At 39.8% G+C, this 17,543-nt stretch overlaps 1 protein-coding gene across 1 annotated transcript in view; it reads left to right on the forward strand.

The window, feature by feature from the left end:
- Positions 1 to 17,543, forward strand: part of NLRP3 (NLR family pyrin domain containing 3) — a 53,176-nt gene that overhangs the window by 10,378 nt on the left and 25,255 nt on the right. Inside the window, exons 6-7 of the mRNA XM_061188593.1 lie at positions 2,749 to 2,919; positions 3,955 to 4,125. Coding sequence (XP_061044576.1) covers positions 2,749 to 2,919; positions 3,955 to 4,125 — 342 coding nt within the window. The remainder of the gene's footprint in view (positions 1 to 2,748; positions 2,920 to 3,954; positions 4,126 to 17,543) is intronic.

Below are 17,543 nucleotides of genomic sequence, written 5' to 3' on the forward strand. Positions count from 1 at the left end.
GTTGGTTTCTTCTGCATCTTCTCTCCTTGGCTTGTAGTTGGCTGTCCTCTCCTTGTGTCTTCACATGGTCTCTGTGTGTGTCTGATTTCTTCTTCTTACAAGAACACAAGTCATGTTGGATTAGGGCCTACCCTAATGACCTATTTTAACTTAATTACTTTTTAAACCCTGTCTCCAAATATAGTCACATTCTGAGGTCCTAAGTGTTGAGACTTCAACTTGAAATATTTGGGGGGACACAATTCAGCCCATAGTAAGTGGGAAGGCAAAATTGATTGGAGGACAGTTGTTTGGGAAGTTTAAGATGGGGAAGAATAAAGGGGAACTGAAAATAAGTCATTTGTTGGTGTTATGAAAGGACGTGACTTTCAGTATCTTCCATTTCTTCATTAGCCATGCTTACAGATGAGATCTGAAGAGTTTCATCAAATGCAGCAATGGCTACCTGGGCTGGAACCCATCAAAATATTTTGCATAGATTAAATTGTCACAGGGAATCTCTTGTAGATTTATTAATAAAATGCTTACTGTGAGCCCACACTGTGAATCAGACTCGCATGCCCTGAGTTGAGCACACAGTTGTATGGGCCATCCCTCCAGCCCTCTTCCATCACACATCTGCATTTTTGATGAGCTACACAGCCAGTGCTAAAGCCCACCACTCCAGGACATTTTCATTCTTTCCTCTCTTGCTCGTCATAACCACTCCATCACCAGTCTTATTTTACCTATTACACAAACCATTGTCCACTTTTCCTCATCCTCACTCTATTACTGACTAGAGTCCTTAGACTCCTTAATCAACATAAATTAATTAGAGGCCAGATGATGAATTCAGGCAAGGCTTTATTGGGGCTCATGCTACAGCACAAGGGAGCAAAAACAAGTAACAGGTGCCCTTGCTCGCTCCCTGAGCGGGGGGCGAGCTGGTCCCTTAAATGGGGTGAGAGTAGGGGCAGATCCAGGGGTCTGGCCAGAGGCGTGGCTTAGGTGGTCTGCCACCCCCTTGGTGGTGCTGTGTGCAGGGATCATGCACAGTACCCTGCTTTTGCTCCTGGCACCTCAGAAATGGCAGTTGGGTTTTGACTTTTTTGTATCTTATTGTTCATAATTTGCCCCAACTGCACACATGCATGCAGTTATGTTTAGTCCCTTATAGTTTCTTTGTATTCTGTTGCTTGAGTAGATATTTGTCCAGGTGCAAGCACTGCAGTAAAGAGTCCCAGGTCCCAGCCTATCTCAACTCCACCAGCCCAGGTCCAACAACCACCATGATTTGCCTGGATAGTGCAATAGACTCTAAGACCATAAACTTCTCATGACAGGATTCATGTTTGTTCTGCAATTGTCTCTGTAATGTCTGGAGACATTGTTCTTACCATGTGTTCATGCCCCAAAATACATATTGAATGAATGTTGGCTGTTTGGTCTCCCTGCATCTACTTTTGCCACTCACCAATCATTCTCTGTACAAAAGACAGAGTGTTATTTAGAAAATTATACTTTGATCGTGGCATTTCTATGCTTAAGTGCTTTTTCTTTGCTCTTTTGACAAACATAAAATGTTCTTCTTGCCTTCAAGGCTCTGGCTGGTTTTGACATTTAACCTTCCTCTCCACCATCATCCCATGCCACTCTCCCCATCGCCCCTGTGGGTGCCCCTGTGTGATTCCAGAAAGTGAGACACAAATCGGGAGACATGGGTGAGAATGAGATGTTTTGCAGATAAGATCTATTATCCATTTGCTTCTAGTTGGTGTGGAAATGGAGGCAGAAAAGATGATCCAACGAGCTCCAGGACATTTGAACTATTCGCCTGGAGATGAGCTGGAATATTGTTCTTGCTCCTCTGATAGGGACTAATTGTTGTTATTGGTGGTGATGGTGGTGACAGAGTGTGTGTTTGTGTGTGTGTAAAGCAAATCAAGAATCAGAGCTGCTTGCTCCTTCGGTTTAGATGAAGGGCTGGGATTAACTCATCAAACAGTATAGGGGCTTCCCTGGTGGCGCAGTGGTTGAGAATCTGCCTGCCAATGCAGGGGACACGGGTTCGAGCCCTGGTCTGGGAAGATCCCATATGCCGCGGAGCAACTGGGCCCGTGAGCCACAATTACTGAGCCTGCGCGTCTGGAGCCTGTGCTCCGCAACAAGAGAGGCCGCGATAGTGAGAGGCCCGCGCACCGTGATGAAGAGTGGCCCCCGCTTGCCACAACTAGAGAAAGCTCTCGCACAGAAACAAAGACCCAACACAGCCAAAAATAAATAAATTAATTAATTTAAAAAAAATCATCAAACAGTATAGCAGGGACAAGGTTGGCAAAGAGAAAAGGTAGATGCGTACAACGCTAGAGAGAATAGTATCCACCTGAAGGAGTTTCAGCTGTTAGCAACATGTGGTAAAGAGGTGGAACCCATAGGTTCACCATTGTTTTCATTTACAAAACTGGAACTTGCCAATAATATACTCATATATATGCCCATTATTTTTGGAGGGTGTTCACTGGCAGCTGTGGTCTCAGACTGTGAGCCAGTGAGCCCAACAGCTAACTTCCCAATATGTCTTGAGCTGTATTCAGGAGTTCTGATAAGATAATTCTTTCTTCCATAAAAAATTTAGTTATAACTTTCTCTTTGTAACATGAGAACACAGTGCCCCTTCCGGGTGCTAAAAACCAACGTAGACCAGAAAGTAGTGACAGAAAAGCTGCCCACGTTCTGACGTTTCCTGTTTCTGTGCTTGGCATGAAGGTTGGGGCAGTGTTGCCTTTCCCATCAGTGCTGCTTCAACATCTCCTCGGTCTTGAGTAACAATCAGAAGCTGGTGGAACTGGATCTGAGCCACAATGCCCTGGGAGACTTTGGAATCAGACTTTTGTGTGTGGGACTGAGGCATCTATTTTGCAATCTGAAGAAGCTCTGGTGAGTCTGAACTAATTTCCTTCAAGAAGTATGAGCTGTGGCTTCAATGAGTCACGATGGTTTAGAATTTTAGTGTGAGAATGGCCTTTGCTGCTCAGAGGATTCCCTGTGTTTATCTCTGGGTGTTTGTCAATAATTAATTCAGTTAGTGTTTGTTGTAGGAAAAGCCACATACCCAGCCCTGGAGGGGAACTTAAAAAAGCAAAAATGTCATGCTTGCCTTTAAGGTATTTACAACCTAGCTGAGAAAATAAAGCCAATGTACTGCATTGCTTTAGAAGAGTTTTGGGACTTGATGACAGGGCCTTGGTCCACACAGAATAGGAAAAACGATGCTAAAGCAACGCAGACACTTGACATTCTATGCAGCTCTTCATTAAATGCTTCTGGGAGACTTGAATTTTGAAGAAGACAAGAAAGCACTTGAAAATGGTACCCATTAGGGTGGCTATTATAAAAAAGCAAAGCAAAACAAGACTATATATTCAGTAAAATAAGCCAGAAGAAAAAGGGCAATATTTGTATGATTTCACTTATATGAAGTACCTAGAATTGTCAAATTCATAGAGACAAGATGTAGAATGGTGGTTTCCAGGGGCTCGGGGGAGGGGAATTGGGAGTTATTGTTTAATGGGTACAAAGTTTCAGTTTGGGAAGATGAAAAGAGTTCTGGAGATAAACAGCGGTAGTGTTGCACAATTATGTGAATGTACTTAAGTGCTACTGAGTTGTAGCGCTTATAAATGAACACTTATAAATGTTTACAATGGTAAATTTTATGTTATGCATATTTTACCACAATAAAAATACATGTAGAGATCTGGGAAGATGTTGTAACATTGCATGGGCTTGGAAGGTGTTTACGTGCTATTATACCAACCAGAAAAAGAAGCAAAAAGTTAATAAAGAGCTTGGATGTACTCTTTCCATGTGTGGACTGGACTATAGGCAAGGGCAGGACAAGTGCTTTCTTGAGTCACAGGAGAGTGGGGGGTGGCATGAGAGAGGTGTTGTGACATTCTGCCATCTCTGAAGGTTGGTCAGTTGCTGTCTCACATCGGTGTGTTGTGATGATCTCGCATCCGTCCTGAGCACCAACCATTCCCTGACCAGACTCTACTTGGGGGAAAATGCTCTGGGAGACTCAGGAGTTGGAATTTTATGTGAAAAAGCAAAGAATCCACAATGTAACCTGCAGAAACTGGGGTAAGTCTTCATGAGTGTCTCAGCAATAAAGCAACTTATCTTTAGGGATACATTGTTTGGAAAATGTGAATGGGGGTCACTCTAAAAAAGATTAATCAGGTGGAGTTGAGGGTAGAGAATGGAAGAGACAATATCTGAAGTAGTTTGAAGCACTAGATACTACCCACTGCTAGTAAGTTAGTTATGTCTATGCTACTGAATGCAAGTTCATGTGCCCAGCACACAGTGAGGCAAAACAAACTGAAACATTGCAGTTTGGAGCAGAGAAAGGTTTATTGCAGGGCCATGCAAGGAGATGCGTGGCTCATGTACCCCAAAACCCTGCACTCCTTTAAGGGTTTCAGCAAACATTTTTAAAGGCAAGTTGAGGGAAGGGCATGGGTGGTTGTTGCAGACTTCTTGGTGTTGTAATCCTTTGTTCTTGCACTGTCCATGTAGGTCAGGTCACACTGTTCCCATAAACCTCCAACAAGACAAATGTTACCCTCTGTTCTGCAACATTTTGTCTCCAAATGGATGACTCTTAAAAGTCAGAGCCTTGAGAATAGGCTATTCTGTATATTTCAGGCTACAGGCAACATTCTTATACAAAGGTGCAAAGCATGACTAAGCACAGGCAACAGAGCACAAAGGTTAAAGTAAAAGAACCAGATCTAATATGGAGTCAGATTTGTTCTTCTCTATTACATATAGAAGTGGAGAGTCTCAGAGTTGAAAGAAAGCTTAGGAATTGTGCAGCCCAGTGAAGCAGCGAAACACTTGCTTCTAAGACATTCACATGGGTAGTCACCTGTTTTACGCGTAAAAATTTCTAGGCATGCTAGTCATTGCTACACTGCCTGCAGTTCTTATTTCTATGCAGCCCCTTCTTTGTTTTTGTGCATTGGTCTTTGTTCTGCTCCCCAGGGTCTGCTAAGAGATGCTGATCTCAATTCCTCAGAGACAACACTCACACTCTAGGTCTTCTCATCTTTTGCCTGGATGTCTCTAAACCCTTAACTAGGATGTGGCTTAGCACCTTCACCTATTTAGTTATGTTGTCCTAGGTGAGGGTTGGTCTGTTAATGTGTCTATTTGAAGTGCAATGCTCAGACCTGAACCTGATACTCCTAAAGATGCCTGGTGGAACTTCCACCTCCTGTGGCAGGGCACTATAATGTCACCGGTGAAGCCTGGGATTTCCTTATATTTCTGGCAATCACATTAGAACATGAGTTCTACTGGATGTCTGCAGTCAATAATACACATTTTGGGGGTGTTTCGAATACCAATAACCAATTCTCTGCAGACACCAACTGGGTGTCTTACAAGTCAATTCGATTTTGATGCTAACTACCCAGAGTTATAGCAGACCCTTCAGCTAAGGTCTCAGTCCAAAAAGACTGCCTCCACCAACCCCTGCCAATGTCAGACATCAATTGCAAGTAGTGGGTCCCCAGATTACTCACACTTCTTTCTGACTTGGCTACAAATTGAGGATTCACACGACCCCCTACTCAGGTGGGAAAATTTGCTAGAATGACTCACAGAAATCAGGGAAATACTTTACTTACGTTTACATTTTTTATAAAGGGTACAAATAATCAGATGAAGAGACACACAGGGTGAAGTACAGTAGGGTCTGGAGCCCAGGGGCTTCTATCCCCATGGAGTTGGGGTGCTTTACACTCCTGGCATGTGGATATATTCACCAACCCAGAAGGTCTCCAAATCTCATTGTTCAAGAGATTTTATAGAGCTTAATCTCCAGCCTTCCTCCCCTCTCCTTCCTGAAAGTTGGTGGATGGTGCTGAAAGTTCCAACTTTCTAATCACTTGGGCTTTCTGATGATCAGCCCATCGTGAGCCTATCTGGGGGCCCGACCTTAAGTTACCTCATTAGCATAAACTCAGGTGTGATCAAAAGGGGCTCCTTTGAATAACAAGAGACACTCCTTGTTACTACTTGTTACTCCTTATTACTCAGGAAATCCCCAGGGTTTTAGGACCTCTGAGCTGGGAATGGGGGACAAAGACCAAATATATTTCTTTTTAAAAATTTTTTAACATCTTTATTGCAGTATAATTGCTTTACAATGGTGTGTTAGTTTCTGCTTTATAACAAAGTGAATCAGCTATACATATACATATATCCCCATATCTCCTCCCTCTTGCATCTCCGTCCCACCCTCCCTATCCCACCCCTCTAGGTGGTCACAAAGCACCGAGCTGATCTCCCTGTGCTATGCAGCTGCTTCCCACTAGCTATCTATTTTACATTTGGTAGTGTATATATGTTCATGCCATTCTTTCACTTCATCCCAGCTTACCCTTCCCCCTCCCCACGTCCTCAAGTCCATTCTCTACGTCTGCGTCTTTATTTCTGTCCTGCCCCTAGGTTCTTCAGAACATTTTTTTTTTTTTTAGATTCCATATATATGTGTTAGCATACAGTATTTGTTTTTCTCTTTCTGACTTACTTCACTCTGCATGACAGACTCTAGGTCCATCCATCTCACTACAAATAACTCAATTTTGTTTCTTTTTATGGCTGAGTAATATTCCATTGTATATATGTGCCTACCACAAAAATACCCACTGATATATGCACTTAACCATGTATCACTGCTCTTCCATGTTCTTTACATGGGTTATCTCAGTTGGCCTCATAAAAACTACACTGAGTAGATATCAGTGTCTCCAATTGAAAGACGAGAACGTGAGGCTCAAAGAGCTTAAAGGCAGTGGAACCCAATGCAGATATAGTCCAGTGTAACCCACCACCCACCCCTTAACTCCAGCACAACACTGCTTCATGATGAGTTGCTAGTAGGCTCTCTAGAAGGCTTCTACAATATATCTTGCCCTCTCCAACCTGTGTGGCACCTCACATTTAGGTCTGTTAAATTTCTTCATATCTTTCTTTTGACTCATTTTCTAGGCATTTTTTAAATTTAATTTTTAAAAATATACAGCAGGTTCTTATTAGTAATCTATTTTATACATATTAGTGTATATATGTCAATCCCAATCTCCCACTTCATCCCACCACCTCCTCCACCCCCCTGCTTTCCCCCCTTGGTGTCCATACATTTGTTCTCTACATCTGTGTCTCTATTTCTGCCTTGCAAACCGGTTCATCTGTATCATTTTTCTAGATTCCACATATATGCATTAATATACGATATTTGTTTTTCTCTTTCTGAATTACTTCACTCTGTATGACATTCTCTAGGTCCATTCACGTCTCTACAAATGACCCAATTTCATTCCTTTTTTATGGCTCAGTAATATTCCATTGTATATATGTACCACATCTTCTTTATCCATATATCTGTCGATGGGCATTTAGGTTGCTTCCATGACCTAGCTATTGCAAATAGTGCTGCAGTGAACATTAGTGTGCATATGTCTTTTTGAATTATGGTTTTCTCTGGGTATATGCCCAGTAGTGGGTCATAAGATAATTCTATTTTCAGTTTTTTAAGAAACCTCCATACTGTTCTCCATAGTGGCTGTACCAATTTATATTCCCACCAACAGTGCAAGAAGGTTCCCTTTCCTCCACACCCTCTCCAGCATTTGTTGTTTGTAGATTTTCTGATGATGCCCATTCTAACCAGTGTGAGCTGATACCTCTTTGTAGCTTTGATTTGCATTTCTCTAATAATTAGTGATGTTGAGCAGTTTTTCATGTGCCTCTTGGCCATCTGTATGTCTTCTTTGGAGAAATGTCTATTTAGGTCTTCTGCCCATTTTTGGATTGGGTTGTTTGTTTTTGTAATATTGAGTTGCATGAGCTGTTTATATATTTTGGAGATTAATCCTTTGTCCATTGATTCATTTGCAAATATTTTCTCCCATTCTGAGGATTGTCTTTTTGTCTTTTTTATAGTTTCCTTTGCTGTGCAAAAGCTTTTAAATTTCATTAGGTCCCATTTGTTTATTTTTGTTTTAATTTCCAATACTCTGGGTGGTGGGTCAAAAATATGTTGCTGTGATTTATGTCAAAGAGTGTTTGTTCTTCCTATGTTTTCCTCCAAGAGTTTTATAGTGTCTGGTCTTACATTTAGGTCTTTCATCCATTTTGAGTTTATTTTTGTGTATGGTGTTAGGGAGTGTTCTAATTTCATTCTTTTACATGTAGCTGTCCAGTTTTCCCAGCACCACTTATTGAAGAGACTGTCTTTTCTCCATTGTATATCCCTGCCACCATTGTCATAGATTAGTTGACCATAGGTGTGTGGGTTTATCTCTGGGCTTTCTATCCTGTTCTACTCATCTATATTTCTGTTTTTGTGCCAGTACCATATTGTCTTGATTACTGTAGCTTTGTAGTATAGTCTAAAGTCAGGGAGTCTGATTCCTCCAGCTCCATTTTTTCTCCTCAAGATGGCTATGGCTATAAGCGGTCTTTTGTGTCTCCATACAAATTTTAAGATTTTTTGTTCTAGTTCTGTAAAAAATGCCATTGGTAATTTGATAGGGATTGAATTGAATCTGTAGATTGCTTTGGGTAGTATAGTCATCTTCACAGTATTGATTCTTCCAATCCAAGAACATGGTATATCTCTTGATCTGTTTGTGTCATATTTGATTTCTTTCATCAGTGCCTTATAGTTTTCTGAGTACAGGTGTTTTACCTCCTTAAGTAGGTTTATTCCTAGGTATTTTTTTTTTTTTGCAATGGTGAATGGGATTGTTTCCTTAATTTCTCTTTCTCATCTTTCATTGTTAGTGTATAGGAATGCAAGAGATTTCTGTGCATTAATTTTGTGTCTTGCAACTTTACCAAATTCATGGATTAGCTCTAGTAGTTTTCTGGTGACATCTTCAGGATTATCTATGTACAGTATCATATCATCTGTGAACAGTGACAGTTTTACTTCTTCTTTTCCAATTTGTATTCCTTTTATTATTTTTTCTTCTCTGATTGCCATGGCTAGGACTTCCAAAACTATGTTGAATAATAGTGGTGAGAGTGGACATCCTTGTCTTGTTCCTGATCTTAGAGGAAATGCTTTCAGTTTTTCACCATTGAGAATGATGTTTGCTGTGGGTTTGTCATATATGGCCTCTACTATGTTGAGGTAGGTTCCCTCTATGCCCACTTTCTGGAGAGTTTTTTTCATAAATGAGTGTTGAATCTTGTGAAAAGCTTTTTCTGCATCTATTGAGATGATCATATGGTTTTTATTCTTCAATTTGTTAATATGGTGTATCACATTGCTTGATTTGTGTATATTGAAGAATCCTTACATCCCTGGGATAAATCTCACTTGACCATGGTGTATGATCCTTTTAATGTGTTGTTGGATTCTGTTTGCTAGTATTTTGTTGAGGATTTTTGCATCTATATATATCAGTGATATTGGTCTGTAATTTTCTTTTTTTTGTAGTATCTTTGTCTGGTTTTGGTATCAGGGTGATGGTGGCCTCATAGAATGAGTTCAGGAGTGTTCCTTCCTCTGCAATTTTTTGGAAGAGTTTGAGAAGGATTGGTGTTAGCTCTCCTCTAAGTGTTTGAAAGAATTCACCCGTGAAGCCATCTGGTCCTCAACTTTTGTTTGTTGGAAGATTTTAAATCACAGCTTCAATTTCATTCCTTGTGATTGGTCTGTTCATATTTTCTATTTCTTCCTCGTTCAGTCTCGGAAGGTTATACCTTTCTAAGAATTTGTCCATTTCTTCCAGGTTGTCCATTTTATTGGCATAGAGTTGCTTGTAGTAGTCTCTTAGGATGCTTTGTATTTTTACGGTGTCTGTTGTAACTTCTCCTTTTTCATTTCTAATTTTATTGATTTGAGTCCTCTCCCTCTTTTTCTTGATGAGTCTGACTAAAAGTTTATCAATTTTGCTTATCTTCTCAAAGAACCAGCTTTTAGTTTTATTTATCTTTGCTACTGTTTTCTTTGTTTCTATTTCATTTATTTCTGCTCTGATCTTTATGATTTCTTTCCTTCTACTAATTTTGGGTTTTGGGTTTCTTTTTCTAGTTCCTTTAGGTGTAATGTTAGATTGTTTATTTGAGATTTTTCTTGTTTCTTGAGTTAGGATTGTATTGCTATAAACTTCCGTCTTAGAACTGCTTTTGCTGCAACCCATAGCTTTTGGATTGTCGTGTTTTCATTGTCATTTTTCTCTAGGTATTTTTCGATTTCCTCTTTGATTTCTTCAATGATCTCTTGGTTATTTAGTAGTGTATTCTTTAGCCTCCATGTTTATGTGTTTTTTATGTTTTTTTCCCTATAATTTATTCCTAATCTCATAGCGTTGTGGTTGGAAAAGATGCTTGATATGATTTCAATTTTCTTAAATTTACTTAGGCTTGATTTGTGACCCAAGATGTGATCTATCCTGGAAAATGTTCTATGTGCACTTGAGAAGAAATTGTAATCTGCTCTTTTCAGATGGAATGTCCTATAAATATCAATTAAATCTATCTGGTCTATTGCATCATTTAATGCTTGTGTTTCCTTATTAATTTTCTGTCTTGATGATCTGTCCATTGGTGTAAGTGAGCTGTTACAGTCCCCCACTATTATTGTGTTACTGTCAATTTCCTCTTTTATAATTGTTTTTTGCATTTGCCTTATGTATTGAGGTACTCCTGTGTTGGGTGCATATATATTTATAATTGTTATATCTTCTTCTGGGATTGATCCCTTGATCATTATGTAGTATCATTTCTTGTCTCTTGTAACATTCTTTATTTTAAAGGCTATTTTATCTGATATGAGTATTGCTACTCCAGCTTTCTTTTGATTTCCATTTGCATGGAATATCTTTTTCCATCCCCTCACTTTCAGCCTGTATGTGTCCCTAGGTCTGAGGTGAGTCTCTTGTAGACAGCATATATATGGGTCTTGTTTTTGTATCCATTCAGTGAGCCAGTGTCTTTTGGTTGGAGCATTTAATCCATTCACATTTAAGGTAATTATATGTATGTTCTTATTACCATTTTCTAATTGTTTTGGGTTAGTTTTTGTAGGTCCTTTTCTTCTCTTGTGTTTCCCACTTGGAGAAGTTCCTTTAGCATTTGTTGTAGAGCTAGTTTGGTGGTGCTGAATCCTCTTAGCTTTTTCTTGTTTGTAAAGCTTTTGATTTCTCCATCAAATCTGAATGAGTTCCTTGCCAGTAGAGTAATTTTGGTTGTAGATTCTTCCCTTTCATCACTTTAAATATATCATGCCACTCCCTTCTGGCTTGTAGAGTTTCTGCTGAGAAATCAGCTCTTAACCTTATGGGAGTTCCCTTGTATGTTATTTGTCATTTTTCACTTACTGCTTTTAATAATTTTTCTTTGCCTTTAATTTTTGTCAATTTGATTACTATGTGTCTCAGCATGTTTCTCCTTGGGTTTATCCTGCCTGGGACTCTCTGCACTTCCTGGACTTGGGTGGCTATTTCCTTTCCCATGTTAGGGAAGTTTTTTACTATAATCTCTTCAAATATTTTCTCAGGTCATAACTCTCTCTCTTCTCTTTCTGGGACCCCTATAATGTGAATCTTGTTGCATTTAATGTTGTCCCAGAGATCTCTTAGGCTGTCTTCATTTCTTTTTATTCTGTTTTCTTTATTCTGTTCCGTGGCAGTGAATTCCACCATTCTGTCTTCCAGGTCACTTATCCATCCTTCTGCCTCAGTTATTCTGCTATTGATTCCTTCTAGTGTGTTTTTCATTTCAGTTATTGTATTGTTCATCTCTGTTTGTTTGTTCTTTAATCCTTCTAGGTCGTTGTTCTTTAATTCTTCTAGGTCTTTGTTAAACATTTCTTGCATCTTCTCGATCTTTGCCTCCATTCTTTTTCCGACGTCCTGGATCATCTTCACTATCATTATTCTGAATTCTTTTTCTGGAAGGTTGCCTATCTCCTCTTCATTTAGCTGTTTTTCTGGGGTTTTATCTTGTTCCTTCATCTGCTACATAGTCCTCTGCCTTTTCATTTTGTCTGTCTTTATGTGAATGTGGTTTTCATTCCACAGGCTGCAAGATTGTAGTTCTTCTTGCTTCTGCTGTCTGCCCTCTGGTGGATGAGGCTATCTAAGAGGTTTGTGCAAGGTTCCTGATGGGAGGGACTGGTGGTGGGTAGAGCTGGGTGTTGCTCTGGTGGAAAGAGCTCAGTAAAACTTTAATCCATTTGTCTGCTGATGGGTGGGGCTGTGTTCCCTCCCTGTTGGTTGTTTGGCCTGAGGCAACCCAGCACTGGAGGCTACAGGCTCTTTGGTGGGGCTAATGGTGGACTCTGGGAGGGCTCACGCCAAGGAGTACTTCCCAGAACTTCTGCTGCCAGTGTCCTTGTCCTCACGGTGAGCCACAGCCACCCCACCCCGCCTCTGCAGGAGGCCCTCCAACACTAGCAGGTAGGTCTGGTTCAGTCTCCTATGGGGTCACTGCTCCTTCCCCTTGGGTCCTGATGTGCACACTACTTTGTGTGTGCCCTCTAAGAGTGGAGTCTCTGTTTCCCCCAGTCCTGTTGAAGTCCTGCAATCAAATCCCACTAGCCTTCAAAGTCTGATTCCCCAGGAATTCCTCCTCCCATTTCTGGACCCCCAGGTTGGGAAGCCTGACGTGGGGTTCAGAACCTTCACTCCAGTGGGTGGGCTTCTGTGGTATAATTGTTCTCCAGTTTGTGAGTCACCCACCCAGTGGTTATGGGATTTAATTTTATTGTGATTGTGCCCCTCCTACCGTCTCATTGCGGCTTCTCCTTTGTCTTTGGATGTAGGGTATCTTTTTTGGTGAGTTCCAGTTTCTTCCTGTCCGTGATTGTCCAGCAGTTAGTTGTGATTCTGGTGCTCTCGCAAGAGGGAGTGAGCGCACGTCCTTCTACTCTGCCATCTTGAAGAAATCTCTGTGCTGGACTTATTGAGGCTCAGGTTCTTTGTGTCTCAACACAGAAGGACTTCAGTGAGAGGCACATTGATAGGCAAGAAGTAGATTTATTAATGTAGGACGCTTGTAAGAGATGCAAGCAGGCAGGTGAGAGAGCTGTCTAGGCATTTTTGAATCATGATCCTGTCAGTATTACCTAGACATATAACAAGCAAACTGTAAATGTCTTCATTAATGTTACTGACAGAAATACCAACCAGATCAGCACCAAATACAGCAGGAAGGGTCTTTACTGAGGGATAATCTGTTAATCCATAATTAAAACCCATAGATGTTCACAAAGCTCTGTTACCTCCTTGGGCCTGTCCCAGTGGCCCATCCTCAGATATTGCCAAACTCTTTACCCAAAAAAGTCTATATTCAATGCCTTCATTTCCTTCCCTTATATCATTACTCTATCTTAGCAATTTGGCTTCTGCTATTCTTGGTTTGTTCAACAGATATGATTTAGCCCCTTTATTTTCCAGGTGCTCTGGGGGCTCAGTTGTGGGTGTTGATAGTAGCAGTGAGTAAAACAAACCAAGACCCGGGTTTCATAAACATTCTTATAGTGGGTGATAAACACTAGACAATAGACAAGCAAAATAATGTACAATATATGTAAGTGGTATAATAAAAACTGGAGTGACAGTGAGGACTGCTTCCTTGCCCAAGTGTTCAGTAAATGCCTCTCATGCAAATGACATGGGATTGGGTACTAAATAAACTGAGGGTGAGAGCCATGAAGAAGCCAGGGGAAAACACTCCACACAAAGCAAAAAGAAGTGAAGAGGCTCAGAGCATAAACTCTCAGTTGACCCTCAGTGATCCTGTTTCTGACTCTTGTAGATTCTCCTCAGTCCTAATCCTAGTTGAAATCTGTTGCCTTTAATTCTGTTCATCATCTCCTCCTTGAAACCCTTCTTTCTTGTTTTTAGGGCACTGCTCAGTTTTTCCTGCTAATTTTATAGCTTCTGCTCCTCTGGCTTCTGCATTGACTTCTCTTCCTGTGGTCTGGGGATTTCACCATTGGTTTTATTTTTCACTAAATGTTTCTACACTCTCTGGGAACTCTCATATGCCCCTCAGCTTTGAAAACAACCTGTATACAGGTGGCTCCCCAAACAGATCTTAAACCTAGGTATTGCTCTTGTGCTTTTTTCTTTTTAAATAGACATTTTTTAGAGGGGAATTAGATACACAGCAAAATTGAGAGGAAGATACAGAGATTTCCCATATGCCCCCTACCTCACATATGCATAATCTCCCCCATTATCACCATCACCCCCCAGAGTCGTACATTTGTTACAACTGACGAACCTACACTGACATATCATAATCACCCAAAGTTCATAGTTTACATTAGGTTCACTCTTCATTTGGTATGCTCTGTGGGTTTGGACAATTGTATAATGATATGTATCTACTATTGTAGTAACATAGAGAGTAGGTTTACTGCCCCCCAAATCCTCCATGCTTGGTCTATTCATCCCACCCTCACATCTAATCCCTGGTAACCACTGATCTTTTTACTGTCTTCATAATTTTGCCTTAAACAGAATGTCATACAGTTGGAATCATACAATATGTAGCCTTTTCAGATTGGCTTGTTTTATTTAGTAATATGTATTTAAGTTTTTGCCATTTCTTTATAGCACTGACTAGTATTCCATTGTCTGGATGTACCAGTTTATTTATCCATTCACCTAATGAAGGATATCTTGGTTGTTTCCAAGTTTTGATAATTATGAATAAAGCTTCCATAAACATCTGTGGACAGGCTTTTGCATGGACATAAGTTTTCAGCTCCTTTGGGTAAATACCAAGGAGTGATACTGCTGGATCATATAGTAACAAATATTTAGTTTTGTAAGAAACTGAAAAACTGTCTTCCAAAGTGGGTATAAAATTTTGCATTCCCACCACCAATGAATGAGAGTTCCTGTTGCTCCATATCATTGCCAGTATTTGGTGTTTTCAGTGTACCAGACTTTGGCTATTCTGATATGTATGTGGTGGTATCTCATTGTTGTTTTAATTTGCATTTCATTGATGACGTATGATGTGGAGCATATTTTCATAAGTTTATTTGCCATCTGTATATCCTCTTTGATAAGGTGTCTGTTAAGGCATTTAGCCCATTTTTTGACTGGATTTTTTCTTTTCTTACTGTTGGGTTTTAAGTGTTCTTTGTATATTTTGGATAACAGTCCTTTATCAGATATATCTTTTGCAAATATTTTCTCCCAGTGTAGCTTGTCTCTTTATTCTCTTGACAGTGTCTTTCCCAGAGAAGAAAATTTTAATTTTGATAAAGTCCAACTTATCAATTATTTATTTCTTGGATCATGAGTTTGGTCATCGCCAAACTAAAGTCATTGCCAAACCCAAAGTCCTCCAGATTTTCTCCTCTGTTATCTTCTAGGAGTTTTATGGTTTTGTGTTTTTTTTGTGAAGGGTATGAGTGTCTGGATTCATGTTTTTGTATGTGGATGTCTAGTTGTCCAGCACCATTTGTTGAAAGGACTTATCTTTGCCCTTGCTCCTTTGTCAAAGATCAGTTGACTATATTTATGTTCCTCTATTTCTGGGCTCTCTATTCTGTTCCATTGATCAATTTGCCTGTTCTTTTGTCCTCATTACTGTTATTTTACAGTAAGTCATTGAGCTGAATAGTGTCAGTCCTCCAACTTTGTTCTTCTCCTTCACTATTTTGTTGGCTATTCTGGGTCTTTTGCTTCTACATATAAACTTTAGAATCATTTTGTCAATATCCACACACACAAAAAAACTTGCTGGGAAGTTTATTGGGACTGCATTGAATCTATAGATCACATTGGGCAGAACGGACATCTTGACAACATTGAGCCTTCCTATCCATGAACATGAAATATCTGTCCATATATGTAGTTCTTTGATTTCTTTTATCAGGCTTTTGTAGTTTTCCTTATGTAGATCTTATACATATTTTGTTAGATTTATACCTAAGTATTGTTGCCGAAATTTGGCCTCTGTTCACCTGCACCGAATAGAAATGTGGACACAGAGTTTTGGATGAAGTAGAAAAGAATAGCTTTATTGCTTTGCCAGGCAAAGGGGGCCACAGTGGGCTAACGCCCTCAGAACTGTGAGTCCCACCCTGGAGGGTGTAGTAAGGAGCCTTATACTGTTCAAGGAGCAGGGCGTGGTCAGCTTGTGGACATTCTTCTGATTGGTTAGTGGTGAGGTAATCAAGAGTCAGCATCATCAACCTTCTGGTTCCAAATGGTCTGGGGTCTACGCACTTGTGGGCAGCATACAGTTAACTTCTTCCACCTGGTGGGGGTTTCAGTTTCTGCAAAACAGCTCAAAGAACATGGCTCAGAATATTATCTATAGTCCTTGAGGAAGAACTAAAGGTCCTTGACTTTGTTTAATGACTAAAGTATTATTATTTTGTCTTGCTTGACTGTTTTCCTTTCTTTCTGCATTTTCTCACTTCTCTGATTAAATTTATTCTTTGACTAAAGTTTTTCTTCAGACAAAAGGCAGGTGGAGGACATGGGTGTAGGTCTATTCTGGGAAGGCCTCATAGGGTCCTGCTCGGTTAAAATGTTTCAGTTTTTTGGGTGCTAATATAAATGGTATTGTGTTTTATTTCAAATTCTACTAGTTCGTTGCTAGTATAGGAAAGGGATGGATTTTTTTTAATTAAAATTTTATTTTATATTAGAGTATAGTTGATTTACAATGTTGTGTTAGATTCAGGTGTTCAGCTAAGTGATTCAGTTATACATATTCATATATCCATTCTTTTTCAGATTCTTTTCCCATATAGGTTATTACAGAATATTGAGTAGAGTTCCCTGTGCTATACAGTAGGTCCTTGTTGATTATCTGTTTTATATATAGTGGTGTGTATATGTTAATCCCCAAATCCTAATTTATCCCTCCCCTCTCCCCACATTTCCCCTTTGTTAACCATGAGTTTGTTTCCCAAGTCTGTGAGTCTGTTTCTGTTTTGTGAATAAGTTCATTTGTATCATTTTTTTCTTTTGAGTCCACATATAAATGATATCATATGATATTTGTCTTTCTCTGACTTACTTCACTTAGTATGATAATTTCCATATCCCTCCATGTTGCTGCAAATAGCATTGTTTCATTCTTTTTTTATGGCTGGGTAATATTCCATTGTATATATGTACCACATCTTTTTAAAAAATAGTTGATTTACAATGTTGTGTTTATTTCTGCTGCACAGCAAAGTGATTCAGTTATACATATATTTATATATACATTCTTTTTGCAATATTCTTTTCCATTATGGTTTGTCCCAAGATACTGACCATAGTTCCCTGTGCCATACAGTAAGACCCCATTGTCCATCCATTCCATAGATAGCAGTTTGCAACTGCTAACCCCAAACTTCCACTCCATCCCCCAACTCCCTCCCCCTTGGCAACCACAAGTCTATCCTCTATGTCTGTGAGTCCATTTCTGTTTCATAGATAAGTTCATTTGTGTCATATTTTAGATTCCACATGTAAGTGATATCATATGGTATTTGTCTTTCTCTTTCTGAG

Source organism: Eubalaena glacialis, chromosome 4 (genome assembly GCF_028564815.1).
Source record: "Eubalaena glacialis isolate mEubGla1 chromosome 4, mEubGla1.1.hap2.+ XY, whole genome shotgun sequence".
NCBI lineage: Eukaryota > Metazoa > Chordata > Mammalia > Artiodactyla > Balaenidae > Eubalaena > Eubalaena glacialis.